The sequence below is a fragment of the Labrus bergylta genome, chromosome 4 (genome assembly GCF_963930695.1).
Source record: "Labrus bergylta chromosome 4, fLabBer1.1, whole genome shotgun sequence".
Taxonomy (NCBI): domain Eukaryota; kingdom Metazoa; phylum Chordata; class Actinopteri; order Labriformes; family Labridae; genus Labrus; species Labrus bergylta.
In genome coordinates, this window is record NC_089198.1 from 2,659,104 (window position 1) to 2,671,864 (window position 12,761).

Below are 12,761 nucleotides of genomic sequence, written 5' to 3' on the forward strand. Positions count from 1 at the left end.
CACACACAGCTCGTGGATTTCTGTATTTCTCTCTGTTGATTCAGGTATGGAGACGTGTTTATTTGTCTAATTAATACATTTAAAGAGTTAATTACTGACGTTTTTTAATGTAATGTTTGTCAGCTGTGTTTTCTACATGTAACTATTAAAGCTGCTAATGTGGATTTACATGCTTCATATTAATGCAGATGTTAAAACATTTTTCTGTGAAGAAGATTGTCTAAAAACAACGGTTTTCTGTAAAAATTATTATTAATTTGCTGTCTAAGTGTTTAAATTATTTAAAGTTAACTTTCCTACGTTGTATTTATTTATTCTGACTTTATTTTGGATAATATAGTTTTTTAAATAATTGTGTTAATCTTGAAGTGATGTTGATTTGATTACATAATTTAACATGAACGTGAATAAGGAACAAAAATCAGTTTACAGCATGGTCAGAGGGGAGACGCTCGCTGCAGACTCACAACACACAGCTCATGGATTTCTGTGTTTCTATCTGTTATTACAGAGGCAGGACGTAAAGAAGAACCAGAACCTACGTAGTCTCTCCTGCTCCGTCATTCCCAACCAGAACACAACGCAGACGCAACATACACACGGGTTACAAACACACGGGTTACAAACACACTGGTTGTCAAAATATTCCTGCATCCTTGATTTATTTTCTGTAAAAATCACAATAAACATAAGATTTACATTTTATAACAGCTTGTTTTTTTTAAATTCAGAGCAACAACTTCTGATGCAGCTTCAGGACGTAAGGAGAATCTTAACCACAAAGATACAGATGATGCTTTCAGGGACTCCTTAGAGTTCAAGTGAAAAAGTCTGAAATCAAACATTCACAGCAGCTGAAGCAACAGATGACAGTTAACCAGTTAACACGCTGAGCAGATTATCTTTAAATAGGTTCTAACAAACCAACCAATCAGGATCAAGATTTTACCTGGTGTGGAAATACTCAAAGTTATAATGAATGATTCAACAAAACAACATCACCATCACCATGACAACGCAGTCACACAACCCTAAAAGAATCAGAGACGAAGATTCAGAACATCATCCTCATCATCATGTATTAGTGTTCCACAGTCACAGAGATCTTCTCTGGTAAAATCTTTAGTTTATCACCAGTGCTAATGAATGGAAACATCCTCTCAGTGAAAGTGTGTGTGAAGGTGTGTAGGTGTGTGTTAGTATCAGGATCAGAGAATGACAGCTCTCCTCTGTTACAGTCCAGATTCACTCTGATCCTCTGAGGCTTCTTCTTCACTGAGAGATCAGTGACTGGATGTGATGGGGCGCGTGCTCCGTATTCACCACCATAGAACCATACAAACCAAAATCCAGACTGTATGACTCCCTTCCTCTTTACAGACTCTGCTAACACACCCAGGTCCCAGCATGTATTGTCTCCAACCTGGACGTCCCAGCTGTGAGTCCCTGAGTTAAAGCCCTCAGAGCCCAGGACAGACCAGTTATGATTAAACCTCTCTGGATTATTAGGAAGCTGCTGTCTCTCTCCTCGTGTCACACAGGTCAGATCTTCAGACAGGATGAGGTTTGAACGAGCAGTGTTTGGGTCCAGAATGACCGGAGTGTAGGAGACCATGTCCTTCATCTTGTTCCAGATGTTGAAGGTCAGGTTGCCCAGGTGTTTGGCCTGGTCTATCAGAGCTCCTGAGGGCAGCTGTGGATCCTCCAGCAGGGGGCGCTGCTGGACTCTTTCCACTGCAGCCTTGTAGTTTTTCAGGAATGAGATGTCTTCAGCTCTCAGCTCGTCCTCTGTGTCTCTGACTGTGTGTGAAAGAGCTGCTATCTCTCTGCTCAGAGCCTCCATCTCCTCCTTCATCCTCTGACTCTTCTGCTCCTCTTCCTCCCTCAGTGCACACAGCCTGGCCTCCTCTTCCTCTTCTAGAAACTGGTGAAGCTTCTTAAACTGCTCCTTAATCTGCCTCTCTGTGTGTCGGGCCTGGACGTGAATGTGTTCTGCTGTTTGATCAAACTTCCCTTTAACTCGTTTACAAACTTTTAACTTCTTCTTTACCGGCTCCAGAGTTTCCTGAAGTTTCTTCTTGTGTTCTTGAGCAGCTTCATCGATGAGTCTGAATCTGTGCTCCGAGTGTTTTTCTGAATCTCTGCAGACGAGACACACCGGCTCCTGATGGTCCAGACAGAAGAGATTGAGTTTGTCAGAGTGCAGACTGCAGAGATCCTCTGAAGCGCTCTGATCTCTCTCCTGCACAAAACTCTCACACAGGTTCTTTAAAGCAAAGTTAGGAGGTAAGATATTCTTAGAAAATCTTCTCTTACAGAGTGGACACTCCTTATTATCCTTCTTCTTCCAACAGTCCTTCACACACACTCTACAGAAGCTGTGGCTGCAGGACAGCATCACTGGATCTTTAAAGATGTTGAGGCAGACCGGACAGCACAGATCTTCCTCTAACTTGGACGCCATTTTATCTCAGATTCAAGCTGAAGACAGAGCAGAGAAACAGGAAGCCACGTTCAGTTTGTGGATTCAGTAGCAGGTTGAAGTGTTGGTATTCCCAGTATCCCAGTATGACAAGTACTCCCAGTATCCCCTCCTCCTCCTGTCCTCTCTCAGTGGAAGTCGTGCTGGTTTATGTCTGCAGGTCGGTCCGTCTGTCAGCGTGTGTGTCTCTTCAGAGTGAGGCAGAATAACAGCCTGTGTCCTGGTTTGTCTCAGGTGATACAGGTGAGGGGGCGGAGCTTCTTCAGAGCAGGAACACTGTTTTTATTGTGATATGTTGATTTCATTGATAAGGCTTGTAGATGATATCAGCTTTTGCAGCTGATGTGGTTTTATTGGTTTCCTCATGCTGGCACCTCCAGCAGGCATTGATGCTGTTTGCAGTGTGAAGCGGCCGGGATGAGAGTCAGCAGCTTTAAGTCCAAGTCCATATTTGTCTGTTGGAAAACAGTGGATTGATCACTATGTTCTCACCAGCTGATCTCAGATGTGATGTCTTGACTCTGGCTCCGCCCCTCTCTCAGGGCGCCTCTCCGTGATCAGGCACGGAAAAAATGCAGAAGTACAGGTTGTAGATTGAAAGGCATCCACCCATACATGAGCAGGAAGCTTTCCTCACAGTTAACACTGAGGGAGTGACACATTGTTCATTTACATATAATATCTCTACTGTAGTGATACACAGCTGGTTAAACATCTGCACATTTCCCCTTTAACTAACAGCAAGCTAACGATACGTCACCACGTCATCAGGCCTGTAACAGGGTCTGTTATACACAGATTAAATATCTCTGGTGTGACGAGTCTGAACATTGAAGACTGATGAAGGTGATTTTCATTCATAACAAAGAAGATGTTGTTTTTGTTTGTTTTAGTTTGTAGCTTCAGTTTTTGGGTCCACAGTTTCCTAATTTTCTCCTGAAGATCTGAGTCCATGTTGCTCTGCATGGAGGAGATTTGGGACATTTAGAGGAAGATGTAACCCCTACAAACATGCATTCATAAACCTGCATTATTTCTAATTTCCAGCAGGGGGCAACTCTATTGGTCGGATTGTATAGAACTCTATGGCTGTGTCACACACTAACGTAGTTCATACATACTGGAACAGTACATAAATACTAGACTGAAATTGATTATAAATTATAAATAAATGAATGTAACCCAGACATTCCAGATACCTGAGTCCAAAACTCTGCATCTTGGGCCTATACCCTGAATATTTATATTGGGAAAGACATGAAACTATACTGGTTGACCTGGGCTTAATTCATGCCAAACGTCTCATTGCTCTCTGTTGGAAAAACATGTTGTACCCCCACGTCAGCATTTGGCTCAAACAACGGTCATTCTGTCACAAAACACATTCAAGGCTTTTATTAGTAGATTTCTCCTCTGCTTTTAATGCAATCCAACCCCACATTTTAGAAAATAAACTGCTGTCCACTTGTAACCTTGATGCTGGGTTGGTGAAATGGATCTTGGACTTCTTAACTTGCAGGCCCCAGGCAGTCACGGCGACTGGTGCTCTATCAGTGAAGCGGTTGTCATCCACAGGCCAACCCCAGGTGTGTGCTGTCCCGTTCACTGTATATTTTGTATACAAATGACTGCAGGAGCAACTTTGACAACAGGCTTCTTCCAACGTTTGCAGACGACACTTTTTTAATTAGTCTGCTCCAGGAGGGAGAGGTCGATCACGGGCCATTTGTAAAAGATTTTGTGGAGTGGTGGGACTTCTTGAAGCTCAACATTAATAAAACTAAAGAGATGCCCATCCACTTACGGAAAACCTCCCATTCAACCTTTCCCAACTCTGATCAAAGGCAGTCTGCTGCCCCTGGCATAATTGTTTGTGGCTGCCAACTAAGGTAAGGGAGACGGACCTTACCTGTTGCAGTCTTCTGTCAGCGTGACGATGCGTCACTCTCCGGACCAGCTCACTCTACTTGGTTCAAACCAACGCTTTCCTCCGTCGGATGACAGTTCATTATTTAACAAAAACATGCGACAATAACTCAAAGACTTAATTACAAAGAACACGGGAAGGCACCGACAGTCTCTCGTACAACTCTCACGAAGCTTCTCATATTCCCCAAACATTTGTGTCCCGCACACCTGCCCGCCTCAGCTAATCAAGACGGTGGCTTTCCAGCCATTGGCTGTTTGACCAGGCCGGAAGGCCCGCCCCCCTCACTAGCTTGACAGCCATGCCATACAACCTATCAGGGACTGTGTTGCCGTAACACTATGTATAGGAAATTATAATTATTTTTGAATTGCTATTAATTATTCAACTGTATTGTTCATAACTTTCTGCATATTCAAAACATTACAGGTGTTTTGGGATGTTTTTTTTAGGAATCATGTACATCTCAAATCAAATCTATTAGAGAATGACACCTTGTTATAGCCTTAGTATCCAAAATGTAAAACTACATAAAAGCCATTGTTATGGCTGACTAATCTTTCACTCACTATTTGGAAAAAATGCGGTCGGATATTGTCCATGTTTATTGTACTTAAAATCAATTGATAAGCACCAACCTGTTGCTCTTGCTTTGTCTTGTCACTGTCTGCGCCCGCGACCATAGACTGTATAAAGACCACAACTCCTAACCTGACCGGAACTGATCCATTGACCAAGTATGAGCGAGAGTGACGTGCCTGCGCACACGCGTGTGACTGTGCGGCAAGGTTAAGATGGTATGGTCCACTATAGGGGTGTTTGAAATGATTGGGAAACGTATTTACAGGTCAGAAGGATATATAAATGTTTTGAGCCCCACGAAATGTTTTTCGACCTTTTAAAAAAACATTATTTTTTTTTGAGGTGGACAAATCTACACATCCCCACATCCCCTGCGTTCCCCCCCCCCGAAATCTACGCCTATGGGTGGGTGCATGTGTGTCATGCTGCAACCAACATCTCTTTCTTTAATGCTTTAAAACAGATCCAGAAACTTTAAGTGACCATGCTAAGTAACGGCCTGTTTGAGCACACATTTTTTTAAAAGTGGAACATGTAAAAGACGGAGAGGATGGACTTTTACATACTAGTGTTAAAAAAACATGGAGAAGTGTGATTTGTATAATATGTGACCTTTAAACATAATTATTATTATTACAATTACTTCTCTTCGTCCCCTATGGGACATAAGGCTTCAGTGAGCACTCTCCATTGCATTCGGTCCCTGGCAGCATGTTGGGCCTCTCCCCATGACAGGTTCATCTGTTCCAGCTCTTGTGTCACAGTTCTGCACCAGGTGGTTTTTGGCTTCCCAGGTTTTCTTTTGCCTGGTGGTGTCCATCTTAAGGCGACTTTTGTGATGCGGTCCTGCTCCATCCTCAACACATGTCCTAGCCATCTCAGGTGTCTGTGCGTAATCTCCTTGGTGATGCTCCGGCTTCCCGTTTTTTTGTAAAGGTCATTGTTGGAGATCTTATTAGGCCAAAAGATCTGGCATATTCGTCGGGGGCATCCATTATGGAACACTTCCATTCTCCTCATGTCTGTTTTGACAACTCGCCAGCTCTCTGAACCGTACAGAAGAACAGACTTTACATTGCTGTTGTATAGGAGCATCTTTGTTTTAAGGCTGTATTGTTTTGATCTCCAGATGGGACGGAGTTGGGAGAAGGCACCCTGAGCCTTTCCCAGCCTTGCTTTGATGTCTTTTGATGCCCCGCTGTCCTTACTGAAGCCTGCTTGCTCTTGTCTGATCCTGGTGTCAATGGCTGTCTCCATCCAGTTAAGAAGGACTCTGCAGAACGCCTTGCTTGGAACAGACAGAAGGGTGATTCCACGCCAATTGTCGCAGTTCTTGGTGTTGCCTTTCTTGGGGACTTTGACTATAAGACCTTTGGACCAGTCTTCAGGGATGGTGTTGCTGTTCCAAATGTTTTGGAATAGGTCTGTCAGCACTCATTGATGTTGGAATGTCGGCCTTGAGCATCTCAGCATGAACAGCATCTATGCCACATGCCTTGCCACTCTTCAGGGTTTGGATGGCAGCTTTAACCTCAGCAGAGTCAGGGGGGTTGGTGTTGATTTCCAGGTTATCCTCTGTTGTTGGGATGTTGGCTGGTTGTTCTGGCTCAGGGAGGTTGAGTACTTCCTGGAAGTGTTGAACCTATCTGGCTGCTTGTTCACTCTCTGATGTACAGATGTTACCATTCTTATCCCTAACATGCGTAGTTTGGTTTGTACGTTTGCCACAGAGTACCTTTATGATTTTGTACGCTGTGCCCAGGTTTCCATAGGCTGCAGCTTTCTCGGCTTCACTTGCCAGGTGTTCAACAAAAACCCTTTTGTCTCTCCTAGCACTCCTCTTCACCTCTCTGTCCTTGTTTTTATAGGGCATCTTGGCTTTCTCGAGGAGTCGTTGGGACTTGGTGTTCAGCATCTTTGCCTTCAGCTGCTTCCTCTTTTCAACTTTCTGCCAAGTGTTAGCTGATATCCATTCTTTGGCCCCTTTCTGTTTGAAGCCCAGGACCTTTTGTGCTGTTTCGGAGTATATGGTCTTGATAGTGTTCCATTTGCTGTTTATGGTGGGTTCTTCTTCCATTTCAAAGGAAGCCTCTGGCATGCTGAAGCGGTTTCTGAGTTCCAACACAAACTCCTTGTTTTTCTTTGGATACTGGAGTTTTGCAATGTCCAGTTTCTTCTGCCGGTGGCTTTTTGGGATTGACTTCTTTAACTTGAGTTTAATGGTGGCAGCGATTAGGTGGTGGTCGCTATAGGCATCTGCACCCCAGTAAGCTCTAACATGTTGCAGTGACCTGCGCCATTTACCATTAATGATGATGTGGTCGATTTGGTTGATGGTCCTACCATCAGGTGACTGCCATGTGAGCTTATGGATGTTCTTGTGTGGGAAGATGGTACCGCCGATGACCAGGTTGTTGTTCATGCAGAAATCAACAAGGCATTCACCATTGTTGTTTCTTTCGCCACATCCATGCCTGCTCATTGCCCTCTCGTTGTTGGAATTGTCGGTTCCCACTTTGGCATTCATGTCACCAGTTAGGAGAAGAACGTCATGTTGGGGTACCTTTGAAACCGCCTTTTGCAGTTGTTCATACCAGTCTTCTTTGACCTCCTCCTCAGCCTCGTTGGTTGGTGCATAGCACTGTAAGATGGTGAGTTTGCAGTACTTTGAGGCGTACTCGGATCAGCCTTTCACTTACTGGTTCCCACTCCAGCAATGTTTTGGCCTTCTCCTTGGAGATTAAGATGGCTACACCATGTGTGTGGTTGTTCTCGTGGCCAGAATGGAGGATGACGGACCCATCATGCAGGACTTGACGACCGGAGCCGGTGCAGTGACTCTCACTTATCCCCAGGATGCCTAGGTGGTACCTTTTCATCTCACTGAGGACTTGTGCTGTCTTGGTTGTCTAGCTTATTAATTTCACCAAAACACTAATTTTTCATCATATATCTTGTTTTGCATTTCCTATATCCTCCTGCCTGTTTAATTTGGTGTGTGTGTGTGTGTGTGTGTGTGTGTGTGTGTGTGTGTGTGTGTGTGTGTGTGTGTGTGTGTGTGTGTGTGTGTGTGTGTGTGTGTGTGTGTGTGTGAGTGTGTGTGTGAGTGTGTGTGTGTGAGAGGACGGAGGTACGTGCATGCGCGTAATGAGCGTGCACGGTGCGCGCTCCCGCCACAGCAGTCTTCAGCACGGTCAGAGGTAAGTTACTGATGAGTCACGCTCCGCCAATAAACTTATATTAAAGTATTTTAAGAGTTAATTACTGACGTTTTTTAATGTAATGTTTGTCAGCTGTGTTTTCTACATGTAACTATTAAAGCTGCTAATGTGGATTTATATGCTTCATATTAATGCAGATGTTAAAACATTTTTCTGTGAAGAAGATTGTCTAAAAAAAAACAGTTTTCTGTCTTTAAATTATTATTAATTTGCTGTCTAAGTGTTGAAATTATTTAAAGTTAACTTTCCTACGTTGTATTTATTTATTCTGACTTTATTTTGGATAAGATAGTTTTTTAAATAATTGTGTTAATTTTGAAGTGATGTTGATTTGATTACATAATTTAACATGAATGTGAATAAGGAACAAAAATCAGTTTACAGCATGGTCAGAGGGGAGACGCTCGCTGCAGACTCACAACAGACACAGCTCATGGATTTCTGTATTTCTATCTGTTAATACAGAGCCAGGACGTAAAGAAGAACCAGAACCTACGTAGTCTTTCCTGCTCCATCATTCCCAACCAGAACACAACGCAGACGCAAAATACACACGGGTTACAAACACACTGGTTGTCAAAATATTCATGGATCCTTGATTTATTTTCTGTTAAAATCACAATAAACATAAGATTTACATTTTATAACAGCTTGTTTTTTTTAAATTCAGAGCAACAACTTCTGATGCAGCTTCAGGACGTGACGCAAAATACACACGGGTTACAAACACACTGGTTGTCAAAATATTCATGGATCCTTGATTTATTTTCTGTTAAAATCACAATAAACATAAGATTTACATTTTATAACAGCTTGTTTTTTTTAAATTCAGAGCAACAACTTCTGATGCAGCTTCAGGACGTGAGGAGAATTTTAACCACAAAGATACAGATGATGCCTTCAGGGACTCCGTAGAGTTCAAGTGAAAAAGTCTGAAATCAAACATTCACAGCAGCTGAAGCAACAGATGACAGTTAACCAGTTAACACGCTGAGCAGATTATCTTTAAATAGGCTCTAACAAACCAACCAATCAGGATCAAGATTTTACCTGCTGTGGAAATACTCAAAGTTATAACGAATGATTCAACAAAACAACATCACCATCACCATGACAATGCAGTCACACAACCCTAAGAGAATCAGAGACGAAGATTCAGAACATCATCATCATCATCATGTATTAGTGTTCCACAGTCACAGAGATCTTCTCTGGTAAAATCTTCAGTTTATCACCAGTGCTAATGAATGGAAACATCCTCTCAGTGAAAGTGTGTGTGAAGGTGTGTATGTGTGTGTTAGTATCAGGATCAAAGAATGACAGCTCTCCTCTGTTACAGTCCAGATTCACTCTGATCCTCTGAGGCTTCTTCTTCACTGAGAGATCAGTGACTGGATGTGATGGGGAGCGTGCTCCGAATTCACCACCATAGAACCATACAAACCAAAATCCAGACTGTATGACTCCCTTCCTCTTTACAGACTCTGCTAACACACCCAGGTCCCAGCATGTATTGTCTCCAACCTGGACGTCCCAGCTGTGAGTCCCTGAGTTAAAGCCCTCAAAGCCCAGGACAGACCAGTTATGATCAAACCTCTCTGGATTATCAGGAAGCTGCTGTCTCTCTCCTCGTGTCACACAGGTCAGATCTTCAGACAGGATGAGGTTTGAACGAGCAGTGTTTGGGTCCAGAATGACCGGACTGTAGGAGACCATGTCCTTCATCTTGTTCCAGATGTTGAAGGTCAGGTTGCCCAGGTGCTTGGCCTGGTCTATCAGAGCTCCTGAGGGCAACTGTAGATCCTCCAGCAGGGGGCGCTGCTGGACTCTTTCCACTGCAGCCTTGTAGTTTTTCAGGAATGAGACGTCTTCAGCTCTCAGCTCGTCCTCTGTGGCTCTGACTGTGTGTGAAAGAGCTGCTATCTCTCTGCTCAGAGCCTCCATCTCCTCCTTCATCCTCTGACTCTTCTGCTCCTCTTCCTCCCTCAGTGCACACAGCCTGGCCTCCTCTTCCTCTTCTAGAAACTGGTGAAGCTTCTTAAACTGCTCCTTAATCTGCCTCTCTGTGTGTCGGGCCTGGACGTGAATGTGTTCTGCTGTTTGATCAAACTTCCCTTTAACTCGTTTGCAAACTTTTAACTTCTTCTTTACCGGCTCCAGAGTTTCCTGAAGTTTCTTCCTGTGTTCTTGAGCAGCTTCATCGATGGGTCTGAATCTGTGCTCCGAGTGTTTTTCTGAATCTCTGCAGACGAGACACACCGGCTCCTGATGGTCCAGACAGAAGAGATTGAGTTTGTCAGAGTGCAGACTGCAGAGATCCTCTGAAGCGCTCTGATCTCTCTCCTGCACAAAACTCTCACACAGGTTCTTTAAAGCAAAGTTCAGAGGTAAGATATTCTTAGAAAATCTTCTCTTACAGAGTGGACACTCCTTATTATCCTTCTTCTTCCAACAGTCCTTCACACACACTCTACAGAAGCTGTGGCTGCAGGACAGCATCACTGGATCTTTGAAGATGTTGAGGCAGACCGGACAGCACAGATCTTCCTCTAACTTGGACGCCATTTTATCTCAGATTCAAGCTGAAGACAGAGCAGAGAAACAGGAAGCCACATTCAGTTTGTGGATTCAGTAGCAGGTTGAAGTGTTGGTATTCCCAGTATCCCAGTATAACAAGTACTCCCAGTATCCCCTCCTCCTGTCCTCTTTCAGTGGAAGTCGTGCTGGTTTGAGTCCGCAGGTTGGTCCGTCTGTCGGCGTGTGTGTCTCTTCAGAGTGAGGCAGAATAACAGCCTGTTTTCTGGTTTGTCTCAGGTGAGGGGGCGGAGCTTCTTCAGAGCAGGAACACTGTTTTTATTGTGATATGTTGATTCCATTGATAAGGCTTGTAGATGATATCTTAAGCGTGTCTGTTTTTGATAAGGCAGCTTTGGTCGGACTGAGACGCTAACACTAAACCGCAATATGTGTAACGTAACGTCACTCACTCACTCAGCGCTGACCACTGACCATCAGACCCAGCTCTGCCCACGCACACAGACACAGAGACCTATCCCTATTTAACCGACTGATCTCAAGGTGCCGCCGGGGGGAGGAAAGTTTTCAGTTTGCTTTTTGCAGCTGATGTGGTTTTATTGGTTTCCTCATGCTGGCACCTCCAGCAGGCATTGATGCTGTTTGCAGTGTGAAGCGGCCGGGATGAGAGTCAGCAGCTTTAAGTCCAAGTCCATATTTGTCTGTTGGAAAACAGTGGATTGATCACTATGTTCTCACCAGCTGATCTCAGATGTGATGTCTTGACTCTGGCTCCGCCCCTCTCTCAGGGCGCCTCTCCATGATCAGGCACGGAAAAAATGCAGAAGTACAGGTTGTAGTTTGAAAGGCATCCACCCATACATGAGCAGGAAGCTTTCCTCACAGTTAACACTGAGGGAGTGACACATTGTTCATTTACATATAATATCTCTACTGTAGTGATACACAGCTGGTTAAACATCTGCACATTTCCCCTTTAACTAACAGCAAGCTAACGATACGTCACCACGTCATCAGGCCTGTAACAGGGTCTGTTATACACAGATTAAATATCTCTGGTGTGACGAGTCTGAACATTGAAGACTGATGAAGGTGATTTTCATTCATAACAAAGAAGATGTTGTTTTTGTTTGTTTTAGTTTGTAGCTTCAGTTTTTGGGTCCACAGTTTCCTAATTTTCTCCTGAAGATCTGAGTCCATGTTGCTCTGCATGGAGGAGATTTGGGACATTTAGAAGAAGATGTAACCCCTACAAACATGCATTCATAAACCTGCATTATTTCTAATTTCCAGCAGGGGGCAACTCTATTGGTCGGATTGTATAGAACTCTATGGCTGTGTCACACACTAACGTAGTTCATACATACTGGAACAGTACATAAATACTAGACTGAAATTGATTCAATACAACTGGATAATGAGGACTTATATAACCGGTAAAAATAAATAAATGTAATCCAGACATTCCAGATACCTGATTACAAAACTGCATCTTGGGCCTATACCCTGAATATTTATGTTGGGAAAGACATGCCAAACGTGCCATTCATGCCAAACATCTCATTGCTCTCTGTTGGAAAAACATGTCGTACTCCCACGTCAACATTTGGCTCAAACAACGGTCATCCTGTCACAAAACACATTCAAGGCTTTTATTAGTAGATTTCTCCTCCGCTTTTAATGCGATCCAACCCCACATTTTAGAAAATAAACTGCTGTCCACTTGTAACCTTGATGCTGGGTTGGTGAAATGGATCTTGGACTTCTTAATCTTGCAGGCCCCAGGCAGTCAGGGCAACTGGTGCTCTATCAGTGAAGCGGTTGTCATCCACAGGCCAACCCCAGGTGTGTGTCCTGTCCCGTTCACTGTATACTTTAGACTTAGACTTAGACTTTCTTTATTGTCATTCAAACTTGTACTTTACAGTGCAGATAAGAACGAAATTTCGTTGCATTTGGCCCGTTGTAGTGCAGGATAAAAACAGCAGCATGTATTTACATATAAAAAATAAAA

At 43.6% G+C, this 12,761-nt stretch overlaps 2 protein-coding genes across 2 annotated transcripts; both read right to left on the minus strand.

Annotated features, from left to right (window-relative positions):
* Positions 1 to 634: 634 nt before the first annotated feature.
* LOC110002594 (nuclear factor 7, ovary-like) lies at positions 635 to 2,894 on the minus strand. The gene has a single exon (XM_020658225.3). The coding sequence runs from the start codon at positions 2,462 to 2,464 to the stop codon at positions 1,082 to 1,084; it is 1,383 nt and encodes a 460-aa protein (XP_020513881.2). The 5' UTR covers positions 2,465 to 2,894; the 3' UTR covers positions 635 to 1,081.
* A 5,362-nt stretch (positions 2,895 to 8,256) lies between these two features.
* LOC110002596 (nuclear factor 7, ovary-like) lies at positions 8,257 to 11,529 on the minus strand. Its single transcript, XM_020658227.3, has one exon. It carries the CDS (start codon positions 10,775 to 10,777, stop codon positions 9,395 to 9,397), a length of 1,383 nt encoding a protein of 460 aa, XP_020513883.1. The 5' UTR covers positions 10,778 to 11,529; the 3' UTR covers positions 8,257 to 9,394.
* Between the last annotated feature and the right edge of the window lie 1,232 nt (positions 11,530 to 12,761).

Bases quoted from the DNA above. Each gene is read 5' to 3' on its own strand.
- LOC110002594 (XM_020658225.3), bottom strand. From the start codon at position 2,464: ATGGCGTCCAAGTTAGAGGAAGATCTGTGCTGTCCGGTCTGCCTCAAC.
- LOC110002596 (XM_020658227.3), bottom strand. From the start codon at position 10,777: ATGGCGTCCAAGTTAGAGGAAGATCTGTGCTGTCCGGTCTGCCTCAAC.